Source organism: Mercurialis annua, linkage group LG5 (assembly GCF_937616625.2).
Source record: "Mercurialis annua linkage group LG5, ddMerAnnu1.2, whole genome shotgun sequence".
NCBI lineage: Eukaryota > Viridiplantae > Streptophyta > Magnoliopsida > Malpighiales > Euphorbiaceae > Mercurialis > Mercurialis annua.
In genome coordinates this window covers 6,242,698-6,258,475 of record NC_065574.1, presented here as the reverse complement: position 1 = coordinate 6,258,475, position 15,778 = coordinate 6,242,698, and the positions used below count along the sequence as shown (strand labels likewise).

The window sequence follows — 15,778 nt, the reverse complement described above, 5'->3', positions numbered from 1 at the left end:
TGTTACTACTTATTTTTGGATAATATTGAAGATTTATCTTGTAATGAAGATTAATGATTCCATTTTTTTGCGGTACTTATAGTTTCAATTATGACTTCTTCTTCATCTCTTGTGAATGCTATTATTTTTAATTTAACGAATAGCTAAATCTCTTTTTTAAGGGTCGATATTTGAATTTGAATTATTAATTGATTAGGTTTTGGGTTAATCACAATTTATTGTATCTTAATTATTGTGATGATAACCTAAATTACAGGTTGAATTATTGACTTGAGGGAGCGCTAATTTGATAGACCTATAATTACGAATTTAAGAAATCATAATACGAGAGTGAATAATTAATTAGGTATTCGTTAAATTTGCTTAATAATTGTATTTAATTAATTAATTAATTGTATGCTTAATAACATGAGAGTGAGTTAAGTGTTCGTTAATTAGTTAATTTGTAATTTTTTCGATCTTAAACTCGAGAGAGTGGGATTGATGTTTTCGAATAACTTGAATTTCGAGTAAATTGTGTGAAATTCATTATCCATGAAATTAATATTCTTATAATATAATATCGACCCTTAATCTTTTAATCCAATCTTTTAGACCCTTAATTAGATAATCAGTAATTGATTGTTATTTTAGTTATTAATTTAGTTTCATTATTCATTTAATTGTTATTTTCATTTATTAAATATAGTTGATTAAAAATCCAAAAATACCCGTTTTATTGCTAAACAATTATAAGATAATTAAAATTGGTGATTGGATCAAATTGTCTTCGTGGATCGAATCCTGTTAAGCAGTATTACCGGGTCCCAAAGCGAGAGCAAGATATGTAATCACTTGAGCAAAGCGAGAGCAAAGGATACTGAAAGCGGTGAAAGAAATAGCCGCTACCAGAAGAGTGGCATCCTTTTTCCATAGCATTTCCACAAGACAGTTGCGAGAAAGAAATTTTCCACTTAATTTAAATTTCAATCATGACATAAAATGGTTAAAGAACCGGTTATGTCTAATGAGATATTTTAACACTGAAACACTTTAGTCTTGGTGTTATTAAAACTTCACCAGATTTAAAGCGCTTATCTTTGAGTTTTGATTTGGACAACATTAGCATTAGTTTATTATCTATAGAGTCGGTCATTAGGCAGCTGATAAATTGCTTTAGTGAAGAGAAAAATAATAGTTCTGTAAGAAATGCTAACATAATTCATGAAGTTGGTCATCTGAACACCCTGAGTGAATGATTGGATGTTGTAAATCCCCCATCGATCATTAGATTAGTGCCACTAATGCACCTTGATTCTTCACTCGCCAAGAACAGCACGGAATTGGCAACATCATCGGCTGTCAATTCCACACCTTGCAAATTAGCATTCTTTCTAGCAAATGCTCTAAAACCAGCTATGGCATCCTCAGTTCGCTCGTCCTCAGGTAAATGAGACAATGCCAAATTTGTCGGAACAGCGTACGGAGAAACACAATTCACCCGAATTCCGTATTTTCCAAGCTCAGCTGCCACATTTCTGGTTAGTCCCAATACAGCATGCTTAGACCCAGTATATGCATGAGGACCTAGGCCACCAATAGTGCTTGCCACACTGCACAGAGAAACAATTGAACCTTTGTTAAGCGGAATCATAATTCGTGCCGCGTGCTTCATTCCTAGAAATGTACCCTTCACATTTACATCAAACACTTTCTCAAAATCTGATAATTCTGAATTCCGAATGTCCGGACATGGCGGACCCGACAAACCTGCATTATTGACCATAACATCCAAACTTCCAAATTTTTCAACCGTGAAATCAATTGCACGTCGAACATCATCTTCTACGCTGACATCACAATGGAAATAACAAATATTAGGCTCCCCGCCAAGCGATTCACACACATTCTGTCCAAGGCTGTCCTGCAAATCAACTATACAAACTTTCGCTCCATGCTTGTGAAATAGACGTACAATGCTCTCTCCTATCCCAGTCGATCCGCCTGTCACCAGGGCTACCTTTCCCAATAACCTTCAAGCAAAATGATGATACAGAGAAGTAAGCTAACAGCCTTACCTTAACATCAGTTAAGTTGGTTAAGATTTCATAAAATGTCAAAACTGTAAGAACAAAGTAACATCATGTCCAAAAGGCCTAATTTTTTCAGCTCTGTTCAGCAACTGGAAGTAACAAATACTGAGATTTAGTATAAGTAGCTGGGGATTCAAACCAACCAGTTGATTAGACTAATTTTCTCTACCAGTTAATAAAAAGGAAGCAAAAATTAAAGATTCAAGAACAGGATACAGCAAACTCGAAATAATCTCAATTGCTTAGCTTTAACGCTATAAAAAACAACCCAAAAGAAATAAAACCAAATTTTGTGATGAGAACTTTACCTTTGGCAAGGAAGAGCTGAATTAATGGAGATGGCTGTGGCCATGGCTGCAGATTTTTCTAGTTAATTTTTTTTGAAAGGAGAAATGAAGTGTGATGTGGTGGGTTTTGTGTACCGCTCCTTTTAAAAGACAAGAAAAGGACAGTGACAGGTTGGTTTTGGTTTGATATGATGGTGGTGGTGGACCTGGTGGTGGCGTGGTCGGGCCACATTTCGAGAAACCGAATCAATTCACTAATCAATGTCTTTCCTTTTCTAATTATTGTCAAAATTGAAGTAAAAAGGAATAATTATCCGGAGATTCGAATGCAAAACCGCCATTGATTTTCCCAGTTCTTCTCCTTACTGACTGGGTTTAGAACTATCGTTCTTCAACAAATTGGCACCCACACATAAACCTAATTTCTTTTCTTCTACTAATTCATTCCACATCTTACATCATGACCAAACTGTGCGGGACTGGCGCGTACGATTTCAAGCGCCATAGCCTGGTCGAGTTACGAACCCAGCCTGGCTGACAACAAACCGCCCGATAACAATATCGGAGATTCAACGCGACCGTTTAAAGAAAATTGCCGCGGCCAATTGGCTAAAGACAGGTGGCAGCGATGGGAAGAATAAGAAGGAAGAGTTTGGTCGAGAGTTAGGTTTACGGAACAGAACTGAAAGTTAAAGAGGGAAGAAAACCGGTTCATTTGCAGAGTGTTATGATTTTGGAAGTTAGTTGATTAAATTTATTTGGCTGTCACATAAATATTATTATTTCCAATTTATGTCAAACTTTGTGCAATTACCTATCTAGTGATGAAGCTTTCCAATGAATTTGAGTAGGGGTACACAATTGAGCCTATTGTTTGAAATCGACAACTGACTCTAGTAGCTCGAATTCGAACTTGATTCGAGTAACATCAAATCGATTTTGAGTATTCTTGCGTCAATTCTGAGGAGCTCGCGAGTTAATCCTGCTAGGTAACATTCCTAACCTCGGGTATCACACAATTCAGCGACACCCTTCGAGCGCTCGACCAACTGGGTATCACCAAGCTTGTAGCAATTGTATTTTTCTCCTTTAATCCTGTACCAAAATAGCACAAGTGGTATATGCTCAATATTACTATAATCATGACAATCATTTTGTTGAAGATGTGATTGAATATTAATAGATACTAAATAATTTTATTCACTTTAACTAATTGTTTTTGATTCATTTATACAAGGACTTTTGTTTACTTTTATGAGACTCTCTTCGAGTCTCAAATTAAAATCAGAGCATCTTCTAAGAACAAAAAAAAATCATATTTATTGTCGATATGGTAGTCTTCACTACGGTTAAACTGAATAAATTAGTCAAGGCGAAGCGCTGGAAACTGAAACAACAAAAAAAATTATTTTAAGAAAATAAATAAAATAAAATTATCATATTTTGCAATAAGCTACTTTAAAATTCGTAAAAATATAGAAGAGAAAACCGTTAACATAACCGACGAATCTTGAGAGATTATATAACTGTAATTAACAAGAGCCGTCTTACACATTTCAGTTCACTTAACATTACTTAAACACTCTCTCTTTAATTCTTGTTCAAGAAAACCAAGAAAATGGCAGAGCAATTTAACCACTGCTACGATGATTCAGAAGTAGAAGAATTCTTTCAGAAGGAATGTCAGTGTCTCTCTGTTCAAGCCTTTAATGATCCAAATATTCATCTTCTCAGACCCAATTTCGCATCGTTTTTCGCTCAAGTAAGTCATTCTTTACTATTTTGCAACTACGTACGTACTGTTTGGTTTTCAAGAAAAAAAAAGTTTGCAAGATTTTATCATGAATTTGTTGATTTGATAATCTTTTCTCGTTAAAGATTAAAGATTGTAAGGTTTTGTTTGGTTAGGAGGAATTTTATGACTCATTCTTTGATTCTTGAATGACCAAGAATTCATTTCTTGTATCAGTTTTGTGGCTCTTACATGTACCGTAGTCGGATAATTCGTTTCGGAAACAAATCTCAGTTTGATGCGTCCATTCCGTATATGGCTATGAACTACTTGGATGAATTCATTTCGAAACATGAACTGCCGGTATTGTAATTCTGCACTTATTATAATTTTCAGTTTCTGTAGTATATAATTGATATTAATGTGTACTCAGTTGAATTTTTTTCTTGGATTAATAAGACTTTAGGAGATACAGATGTGGCTTATCGTAGTCGTGTTCTAGCTGTTGCTTGCCTATGCATTGCTTGGAAGATGATGACTCGCGGTTTCAAAAACGCAGTTTTATCGGTATGTATACCAAACTTCGTTCATATAATGTTTCCCAGTGCCATTTTGTACTTATATGGTTGCATCAACAGACGAACTTCCCAGATCTGCGAATCGAACTGAAAGATTTGAACCGAGTTGAGAAGATGGTTCTGAGAACAATCTATGCATTTCGTGTGAATGCGCTTTGCTTTGTTCAGTATTTACTGAGTTTAGTAGCAGAACCAGAGATGAGCTTGACACCAAGTATCATTCAACTCATAATTCAATCACAAGCTGGTGAGATGAGTAGTCATCATGAATTTTATTTTTCGGTTTCGGTTGATTGAAAATTCCTGAAATGATGTTAATTGGTATGACAGAAATAAAGTTTACGCAGTTCAAGTGTTCAGTCTTAGCAGCATCGGCTATTCTAGTCTCTTGCTCAGCTCAAATTCATTCAGAATACAAGGAAAAGTTCACAGGGACCAGAATCAATATGGTAAACTTTAAAACTCTTTTAAAATTCATATTCCTAATCTGGATTCTGAAACTGAAACTGCATTCTATCAGGATCAAGACAAACTAAACGGTTGTGTGCAAATGCTGATTGAGTTTCGGAACAATATATCGGGCCCGAGTGAGATTGCTCCTCAGAATACAAGTCCTGAAGGTAAAGAAGAACCATCGTCTTCTGCAGAAGGAGCTGGAAAGGAGGCTGCGAAGAAGGAAGAAGAATTAACGCGGAGTTTTGGGTTGAAGTGGCATACTTATTATAAGAATTTGGACCTGGAAATGGAGGAATCTCTATTACCCTGGGCCTCCGAAGATGAAGAACCAGAATTACAATTTGATCTTGACGACTTGGAAGACTTGTCCGAATTTCCTATAGATTAGATACCTTAATCCGTCGCATCATTCCCAACAATGTGTAAAGAAAAGATAAACCGGGCATGAACCTGCAATTTACACCTACAATTTTTACCTTATGTGGTGAAATATTAGTCTCAACTTCTATAGAAAAAACCTCCAGTTTACACCTCATGTGCAAAGAGCTTTAATGACATGATCAACGTTGGCAGTTATAACAAGTTTATAAAGCAAATCTTCTTTTAACAAGTTTAAATGAGGTGCCTCTATGGAATGAGAAATTCTTAGTTACATTGGTGTCATATTTTATCATTTACCTATATATAAGATATAGTTACGGAATCTGCATTTTCCAGTTTCAGAAACGTTTCTATTTCCAAAATTCTCAAGAACTCTTAAATAACGTTTGGAGGCGTTCCTACAAATAATAAAGCTAGATATTTATTTCTTAATAAAAACTCGTTTTTCAAAAAGTGTATAACTCTTAAAGAGTTACTTATGTGATATATCAAACACTCTCTAATCTTTTTAATTTTGTCGGACTATATTATATTTTTATTATAATTGTAAAACTTAAAAATACTAATTTCAATTAGTTATGAACTTAAGTTTTGATTGGTTTCAAACAATTTATTTTATTAATTATCTTAATATTTTTATTCGTGTATATTTTTTTATAAATAAAATTCTAGATATTTAAAATTTTATAGGTTTTAACATTTATAAATATATCCCTATATTTTAATTATTTACACCTTTTTCTCACATTTCTATTTTCTACAATGGTGGAATTAGGGTGTGGTTAGCTAATGCGCCTACACGTTTTCCTACCAACGCGCGCTCACACGTTTGATTACGTGAAATGGCGCGTTTGTTGACGCGCATTGCCACGTTTTCAGGCGACGTGTGACATGTGTTTTTGAGAAGTTTGAACGTGTTTAATATTTGTTTAGGAACATTTTTTTTGAAAAAGAAATAACATAAAACCGCTTGGGATTTAAAGTATTGCTTCTATATTTTTTATTTTTCCAATTCATTGTTAAACGTTTTAATTGATTGTTCTCCTTAGTTTTATTGAAATTAAAGTACCTATATTGTATTTCTAGCCAGATCCAAGGACTTTGTTGCAATTATCATTACTAAAATTATCCATAAAACGAAGCGGGTAATCGAGACCCGACTGTCAATTTTCAAGCTAAAACCGCCATTGATTTCCCCACTTCTTCTCATTAGCAGGCAGCGCAGGGTTTAACACTACCGCGCTTCAACAAACTGTCACCAACACATAAACCCTAACCCTAATTTCTCTTCTAAAACCCCATTTCTTCAACTAATTCCGTCCACATATTATGCTCTAATTTTTCTCATTCCATACAGTACATCATGACCAAAGTGCACGGCACCGGCGCGTACGATTTCAAGCGCCACAGAGTAGCTGAGTACCCGGTCGAGTTACAATCTCAGCCTGGCGACAGCAAACCGGCGGATGCCAAGTCCGGTTCAGCTCTTCCTAACTCAATAACCCTATCGGAGATTCAACGCGACCACTTAACTAAAATTGCAGCGGCCAATTGGCTGAAGACAAGTGGCAGTGATGACAAGAGTAAGAGCGAAGAGTTTGATCCGGAGTTAGTTAAGAAGATATATGAAAAGGAATTGAAAGTTAAAGAGGGAAGAAAACCAGTGCCGTTGCAGAGAGTTATGATTTTGGAAGTTAGTCAGTATTTGGAGAATTATCTATGGCCGAATTTCGACCCCGAAACGGCGACGTTTGAGCATGTTATGTCCATGATTCTCATGGTGAATGAAAAGGTAATTCCAAAAACGGAAATGTGAACTTGATGCAACTGTACTTGATGATTTTTGATGTATTTTTGTTTTCTAATTTGCAGTTTCGAGAGAATGTTGCGGCTTGGATGTGCTTTTATGATAAGAAAGATGTGTTTAAAGGATTTTTGGAGAGGGTCATTAAACTCAAAGAGGTTTGTGTTCTGTTTCTTCGAGCTGCTGTTGAGTGATTTTGAAACTATTTTTCTAAATGTGAAAGTCAACCAGTTTTGTTCTGTCATATACTCACAACTCTCAACTCTCCTAAACTACTTGTGAATTAGTTGATTTTGTTGGATATTATAATGATAACCTTAAACTCGTGCAAAGACTAGTTTTTTAGTTCTGTAGAATGTTAGTTACGGTTACATTTATGATCATCGGTTTTATATCACTTTTGGTGTAATTTAAATATTCCAATAAAGTATTGTGGTTTGACTCATCTTATTCTATTGCAGGGGATTGATTTAAATATAGCAGAAAAGACAAATTACTTAGTTTTTATGATTAATGCCTTTCAGGTACATTATATTACGATTTATTCTTTATTAGATGCATGTCTTCTGTATTCATACTTTTATCAGCACTTCATACTAGAGAGACAGTATCCTAATAGTCACGGTGTTTAGACTTTGTTCTGAGGCTGAACATTTACGCAAAAATGGCCATTCAAACAGAGATATTTTTTGGTTATAGTTTGTGGTCATTCCTCTTGGTATTTTCGCATCTTCTGATTTGAATCATGCTCTTGCAGAGTTTGGAAGATGAAATTGTAAGTGAGACAGTTCTGAAATTAGGAGGTTTACAGTCATGGCACAGTTTGTCATATGGCCGTTTTCAGGTCAGGTTTATACAGTTCATCTTTAAATTGTCATTTTAAGTATTTTTTTTACATTCTATAGTTTACGATTTTCTTTTCCTGTCCGCAGATGGAGCTTTGTCTTAATCCGGATTTGATAAAGAAATGGAAAAGGATGATCAAAAGGGAGACTAAGGAAGCAATGAAACGAGGAGAATCTTTTGATCCTTCAACTTCTCTTGGAGTGAAGTTCTTGAGAAATTTTGTAGAAGAATTTCTTGATGTAAAATTTTGTCTGAGTTATAAAATTATTGTAGTATACTCCTGTACTTGTGTTGCAGCTTACACATTATGCTTTCCTTCAGGTGCTTGATTTCCTGGTTTTTCCTCAGAAAGATTCTGTTAGTGAGGATTATAGACTAGATGTTAGTTTTCAGGACGCTGATGATGCTGCGATCCTGTACTGTGAAAGATTTATGGAGTTTCTTATTGATTTATTGAGCCAACTGCCAACAAGGAGGTATGGTCCATTTCATCCTTCTCCGTATTCTTCTCTTTATTCCTGTCCTGTAACTTTGTGTGCATCCTTTTTCTTCATTCCACTCAATTACTGTATCCCAGGTTGCTTTTATTCTTGTAACACGCCTCTTGTAAAATTAGTCCTTATTTAGAGGACTTAAGAAATGTCTAAAGTTAATGATTCTGGCATTCATATCAGTGTCATGCAAAGGCAGAAGGTAATTCCTTTATTCTCGGTATCTTATGCTAAATTTCTTCATTCTCCTTTTTCCATGATTTACAGGTACCTTAGGCCTCTTGTGGCTGATGTAGCTGTTGTTGCAAAATGCCACTTAAGTGCTCTTTATAGACATGAAAAAGGGAAACTTTTTGCACAGCTGGTTGACTTACTGCAGTTCTATGAAAGATTTGAGATTAATGATCATGTTGGGACACAATTGACTGATGATGAGGTGCTCCTGAATCATTATGACCGTTTTCAAGCTTTTCAACTTCTTACCTTTAAGAAGATTCCTAAGGTTTGTTTTGAGTATTTTCTCTAGCAAAAAGGATTCAATTTTTCATAGTTCCGGATTATGCTACTTTAAGCAGTTATAATCTTATTCTTGCGTATAAGCTCTTAATTCCTCCATTCCCGAACTACTTGTAGCTACGAGAACTTGCATTGTCTAATATTGGTGCAATTCACAAGCGAGCTGATCTGTCCAAGAAACTATCTTTGTTATCTCCAGAAGAGTTGAAGGATTTGGTTTGTTGTAAGGTATGTACTAGTTGATAGTCCTTTTCTTCTACTGGTTTTATAGGAATTTAAGATTTTTTCATATCATATCAATTCTGTTTTTGTCTTAAACCAGTGTTCTTTTCATTATTCAATTTGCTGCACATTCTTCTGTATATTTTCTTTAGTTCACTTTTGTTTTCCATTTTATTCAATTACTCTAAATAGGAAGAAGCTTCGTAGTTACTTCAGTTACATATTCATTTATTGAACTATTGTTCCATGTTCAACAAGGATTTCCAATAATGAATAGGAAAATACCTAATAATCAATAGTTAAAGCAACTATTCTCTAAAAAATATTGGCGATGAAAATAAAAATTCCTAATAATCTAAATCCTAAATTTAACAAATAGGGACGTACATGATGAAAATTTACAACTTACAAAAATGAGATTCATTTAATTGGTCATATTCTTTTTCTTAATCTATATAACTTCCTCTGTTCCTTTCTTTATCTCAGCAATGTAAGCTACTAGCACAAGAAAAGAGAATTAAAATTGCAGAAGCAAAGTAAAAGATAATAGGTATCTACCGAAGTCTAGTGAGATGTTAAAAGCTTAAAGATGGACCACCATCTTTGAGGAAAATCTTTCTAACTAAATATTTACTGCCCCGTATTAAAAATGTGTGCTTCAGTAAGCTGAGTGGCCAGCTATCTTCTCTTGCCATAGTTCAGCATAACCTTTACTGCCCCATATTGTTGTTTCCTTCAGAGACTCACTAAGCTCAATAACTGTTCCTAATATAACCCAAGCCGTGTTAAACAAAGAAGCAGTCATCTTTATTTTCAATGCAAGTGGACAATGGCAGTTAGATCAACAAGTGAAATCTGATTTTCTTTTCACCATATTGTGTTTTCCAGTTGTTGTCTTTATATTTCTCAATGTATTATGGTATGACCATCAAAATATGTAATGCCTGAGTCAAGTACACAAACATTGGTTTTACATGTACATTTGCATATAAAATGCACATGAGAGTACTGGCATGTCCGTAGAGTTGTAGTCCTATTAACTAATGTGTTACCGGAACTTTGTTTTATTCTTGTCAGCTCAAACTGGTTTCTGCTGAAGATCCTTGGTCTGAAAGAGTTGATTTTCTTATTGAAGTCATGGTCTCCTTTTTTGAAAAGCAGCAGTCTCAAAAGGAATCTATCAATGCTCTACCACTTTACCCAAATGAGCAGATCATGTGGGATGAAAGCCTTGTACCAAGCATTAACTATTCAGGAGAAGGTTGTCTGGCACTTCCAAAACTCAATCTGCAATTTTTAACACTCCACGATTATCTTCTAAGAAATTTCAATCTCTTCCGACTGGAATCAACATATGAGATACGTGAGGATATTCAGGAAGCTGTTCCGCATCTTCTTGCTTACATTAATAATGAAGGGGACACTGCATTTCGCGGTTGGTCAAGAATGGGTGTGCCAATAAAAGAATTTAAAATCACTCAGGTCAAACAAGCAAATATTGGTGAAGTCAAACCATCGTCTGTTACAGCAGAAGTTACTTTTAGCATGTCGAGCTATAAAGCACAAATAAGATCCGAGTGGAATGCCCTTAAGGAGCATGATGTTTTGTTTCTACTTTCAGTTCGCCCTTCATTTGAGCCTCTTAGTTCTGAGGAAGCAGGAAAGGCTACTGTACCTCAAAGGCTTGGTCTTCAGTATGTACGGGGATGTGAAATTATCGAGATACGCGATGAGGAAGGAACTCTCATGAATGATTTCACTGGAAGAATTAAACGGGATGAGTGGAAGCCACCGAAAGGAGATCTAAGAACTGTGACTGTTGCTTTAGATACAGCACAGTACCATATGGATGTAACTGATATAGCAGAGAAAGGCGCAGAAGATGTTTATGGGGCATTTAACGTGTTGATGAGGAGGAAACCAAAGGAAAATAACTTCAAAGCAATTTTAGAATCTATAAGGGATCTTATGAATGAATACTGTATTGTTCCTGACTGGCTTCACAACATATTCTTGGGCTATGGGAATCCTTCTGCAGCACAATGGATCAATATGCCCGATCTCCTTGAAACAGTAGATTTCAAGGATACCTTCCTCGATGCTGACCATTTGAAGGAAAGTTTTCCAGATTTCCAGGTCAGCTGTTTTTTTAGTACTGTTAGTCTGTCACATATTATTAGGCTTCTGGTAACATAAAAGTAAAAAAAATATGTTCACTGTTAACTTCTGTACTGCTAAAAGTATGGCCTATTTTTATCTACTGTTTGTATTGTTTAGCATATCTCAAATCTCTAAACTTTGATCTGTTTTGCTAGATAATATTAAGATGGCTGAAAATTATGGGCATTTTGAAACTCTTCTCTCTATCTTAAATATTTTTGTCCATATTATGATTTTGTTGATACTTATTTGAAGACTTTGTGAGTCTGATTCTCTAAAGTAATGCTAAATTAACAACCTTATAAGAATGAGTTACTGGTGAATCACGGGGCCATTTTAACCATCCAATTGATCTTTTTGCTATTTTTGCTAATGATTACTTAGTTTTTTTTTTATTTATTGCCAGGTGTGCTTTGTAAACTCAGATGGTACTGAAAGCTTACATCCAAGACCTCCTTTTCGCACTAAACTTCCTAGGACTCTGAAAAGTAATGCCCATGCACTTCCAGGGAATAAAAAAGTAGCTACTGATATACCAAATGATGTCAGCATGGAGGATTCTGGCAGTGAGAAAGACAAACTTATTGTTGAGGCATACATTCCTCCTGATCCTGGTCCATATCCCCAAGACCAGCCAAAACAGAACTCGGTCAAATTTACACCTACTCAGGTGGATGACAACTCCTTTATCAGATCTATGGATCTTTTGATGCTTACTTTTATAAATGAATTTGACAAGTTGTGAGTGTCCGTGAATTAGGGAAAATTTCTTATCATTGGAGTTGCTGTGCTTTTTTAATACGCTATTTGATTACTCTCTACTATCCATAATTCTATCTTTTTCTGTTCTTAAGAGAAACCTCCCCGCTAATGTTCTTATGGTATTTGCAATCAACACCTGCCTTGGACTATGAGATATATTAAGATGATTATTCTATACTATCTGCAATTCTATATTTTTTCGTTCTTAAGAGAAACCTCCCTGTCAATGCTCCTATGATTATTATCCTATGGACTGAAATATATGTGGCGTCTTAAGATGATTCTCTAATGGTTACGCTAAATTAGAGGGATTGCTCTAGAAATAATTGTTGCATTAGTAGTTTAGTGATTTCCTCTAGAAAACTTGCATAGCGTATAGGTTGAGGATGTTAAAAACTTATGCTGTACTTCTCGCTCTTTAATGTCTGTTAAGTGAAGTACCCCATTTCAGCAGGTATTCTAACTAATTTAGAACCCTAAAGAGTAATGGTGCTGTATTGTAACCTCTCTTTTAAATATTTTTGGTGCAGATTGGAGCAATCATATCTGGTACGCAGCCAGGACTTACCATGGTTGTTGGACCGCCTGGTACAGGAAAGACTGATACGGCTGTGCAAATTCTGAATGTTCTCTACCAAAATTGCCCATCACAGAGAACATTAATTATCACTCACTCAAATCAGGCTTTAAATGATCTATTTGAGAAGATAATGCAGGTATAAAGATATGAAAGTCATATAGTAAGAGAAGTCGAAAATTATTCATTTGGATCATCATTTTTCTTATGAGGGTTATAACTTTTCTCCCCTTCAAGTCACTAATTTTAAATGATCCTGGAATAGCAGCTTTTGTTTTTTGAACCAGCTCAGTTTGTTTTGTACAATGCTTTCTGATGCTTGTTACCTGTTCACTGTTTCAGAGAGATGTGCCTGCACGCTATCTTCTCCGGCTGGGTCAAGGTGAACAAGAACTAGCAACTGATCTCGACTTCAGCAGGCAAGGCCGTGTTAATGCCATGCTTGTTCGGCGGTTAGAATTACTTGGTGAAGTGGAGAGGCTTGCAAGATCTCTGCAACTTCCTGAGGATGTAGGTTATACCTGTGAAACTGCCGGATACTTTTGGTTGCTTCATGTATACTCACGCTGGGAACAATTCCTTGCCGCTTGTGCGGATAATGAAGATAAACCAACCTTTGTTCAGGACCGCTTCCCCTTTAAAGAGTTCTTTTCGAACACACCTAAACCAGTTTTTACTGGTCAGTCATTTGAAAAAGACATGCGGGCGGCAAAGGGGTGCTTTCGTCACCTAAGGACTATGTTTCAAGAACTAGAAGAGTGTAGGGCATTTGAGTTGCTCAAATCAACAGCTGATCGAGCAAATTATCTTATGACCAAGCAAGCAAAAATTGTAGCAATGACTTGCACGCATGCAGCATTGAAAAGGAAAGACTTTCTTCAGTTAGGCTTCAAGTATGACAACTTATTGATGGAAGAAAGTGCCCAAATTTTGGAGATTGAAACGTTTATTCCAATGTTGCTGCAAAGACAGGAAGATGGCTATGCGCGATTAAAACGCTGTATACTGATTGGTGATCATCACCAGTTACCTCCTGTGGTGAAGAATATGGCCTTTCAGAAATACAGCCATATGGATCAAAGCTTGTTTACCAGGTTTGTTCGTCTGGGTATTCCTTACATTGAGCTCAACGCCCAAGGTCGAGCTAGGCCAAGCATAGCCAAACTTTATAATTGGAGGTATCGAGATTTGGGAGACCTTCCTTTTGTGAAGGATGCTGCCATCTTTCATAGAGCAAATGCTGGATTCTCATATGAATATCAATTAGTGGATGTGCCTGATTACCATGGAAGAGGCGAGTCTGCCCCATCTCCTTGGTTTTACCAGAATGAGGGAGAGGCTGAATATATCGTCAGTGTCTACATTTATATGCGGTTATTAGGATATCCTGCAAACAAGATATCCATCCTAACAACTTACAATGGCCAAAAACTTCTTATTCGTGATGTTATTAACAGACGATGTGTTCCATATGACTTCATTGGTCCACCTAATAAGGTAAAGTTGCTAATTGCATATTTTGTTATTTTTTTTATTATAATCTGCCTAGGCGTTCAAAGTTAATTTCCATTAATTTTTCTCATAGATCCATGTTTCATTATAGATCCACCTAGTAAGGTGAAGGAGCTGATTACTTTTTTTACCTTTTTTGTTAATACGTCAATATTGAAAGTTGATTGCCCATTCATTGTTCTTCATAATCCATGTTGTCATTTCCCTTGTATAATAACCCTGTTAATCTGCAGGTTGCAACAGTCGATAAGTTTCAAGGTCAGCAGAATGATTTTATATTGCTCTCATTTGTACGTACTCGTTTTGTGGGTCACATACGTGATGTGAGAAGATTGGTAGTTGCCATGTCTCGTGCTCGACTGGGGCTTTACGTGTTCTGCCGCCGCTCTCTCTTTGAACAATGCTATGAATTGCAACCTACATTTCAACTGTTGCTTCAGAGACCTGACCGCCTTGCGTTGAATTTGAATGAGGTTACTCCATACACAGAACGTCATGTGGAAGATGTTGGTCAACCTTATCTTGTTAGCAGTATCGAGGAGGTGGACCATATTGTGACTGATAGAATGAATCGAATTTATCAGGTATCATTTGTTTTGGGTTGAAATCTTGTTTTGCTCTATATGGTTTAATTTTTGAAGTCACGATTATGAGAATAATAGTTTGCCACAGCTTCTTTTCCCCTACATTTGAAAATCATTTTTGGCTCATTGTAAGTTTTGTTGAAGCAATATTTTCTTTGATTTCAGTCAAGGTTGAATTATCAGTTTGAGCAGCATATGCCTTATTCATCCGATGTGGGTGTACCGGCAAATGGTGCAGTACATGGTATACTGCCTGAGTCGGAGGAAACTAAAGAGACAGGTGGCATAAAAAGTGACCAGAATGGGGATTTGCCTAGTCGGGTAAATGGAGAACAGGACGTTGAAATGTCCCCAAATGATGAAAACGAGAAGCCAACAGAAAGTGCAAATGAGGAATCACGGATGGAGGAATAGTATAATGCGCTGGTCTTGTTCATAGCAACAGTAATGGCAAGCATGTTCCAGCTCACGTAGCAGAGAATAGCACAAGGGGACGAACGAGGAAGAACTAGCTTCACCTCTGGCATGTTATGGTAAGAGAGGTATGCGAGCAGCGGCAAATGTTTCAGATGTATAGTTCTGAAGATGATATTAATTCGGAGAAAAAACAGTTTAGAAAGAACAAGATAAAAAGGAGACAGTGACAAGTTGTATCAGATGGTGTAACTATATTCCAAAATTTGACAAATGGTGGAAATTTTGTCTTGTAACTGTAGTTTAATGCATCATTGATAATTCTGTTTAATTCAGCATGTTGCAAATTTTAAGAAAATTATGTCATTACATTTTAGGTGTAAT

At 36.0% G+C, this 15,778-nt stretch overlaps 3 protein-coding genes across 3 annotated transcripts; 2 read left to right on the top strand and 1 right to left on the bottom strand.

Moving 5' to 3' along the window:
* Window positions 1–1,134: 1,134 nt before the first annotated feature.
* Window positions 1,135–3,087, bottom strand: LOC126682574 ((+)-borneol dehydrogenase 2). The gene is made up of 2 exons (XM_050378298.2): window positions 2,381–3,087; window positions 1,135–2,012 (listed from the first exon to the last, which is right to left on the bottom strand). The coding sequence occupies exons 1-2, from the start codon at window positions 2,422–2,424 to the stop codon at window positions 1,214–1,216; spliced, it is 843 nt and encodes a 280-aa protein (XP_050234255.1). The 5' UTR covers window positions 2,425–3,087; the 3' UTR covers window positions 1,135–1,213.
* Window positions 3,088–3,843: 756 nt separating this feature from the next.
* Window positions 3,844–5,605, top strand: LOC126682573 (cyclin-D4-2-like). Its single transcript, XM_050378297.2, has 6 exons — window positions 3,844–4,121; window positions 4,329–4,454; window positions 4,551–4,658; window positions 4,730–4,916; window positions 5,000–5,118; window positions 5,190–5,605. Exons 1-6 carry the CDS (start codon window positions 3,978–3,980, stop codon window positions 5,511–5,513), a joined length of 1,008 nt encoding a protein of 335 aa, XP_050234254.1. The 5' UTR covers window positions 3,844–3,977; the 3' UTR covers window positions 5,514–5,605.
* Window positions 5,606–6,621: 1,016 nt separating this feature from the next.
* LOC126682560 (uncharacterized) lies at window positions 6,622–15,725 on the top strand. The gene is made up of 14 exons (XM_050378280.2): window positions 6,622–7,298; window positions 7,379–7,468; window positions 7,772–7,834; window positions 8,068–8,154; window positions 8,243–8,395; window positions 8,478–8,632; window positions 8,915–9,149; window positions 9,281–9,391; window positions 10,463–11,521; window positions 11,952–12,215; window positions 12,838–13,023; window positions 13,227–14,381; window positions 14,630–14,980; window positions 15,146–15,725. The coding sequence occupies exons 1-14, from the start codon at window positions 6,870–6,872 to the stop codon at window positions 15,392–15,394; spliced, it is 4,587 nt and encodes a 1,528-aa protein (XP_050234237.1). The 5' UTR covers window positions 6,622–6,869; the 3' UTR covers window positions 15,395–15,725.
* Window positions 15,726–15,778: the final 53 nt, after the last annotated feature.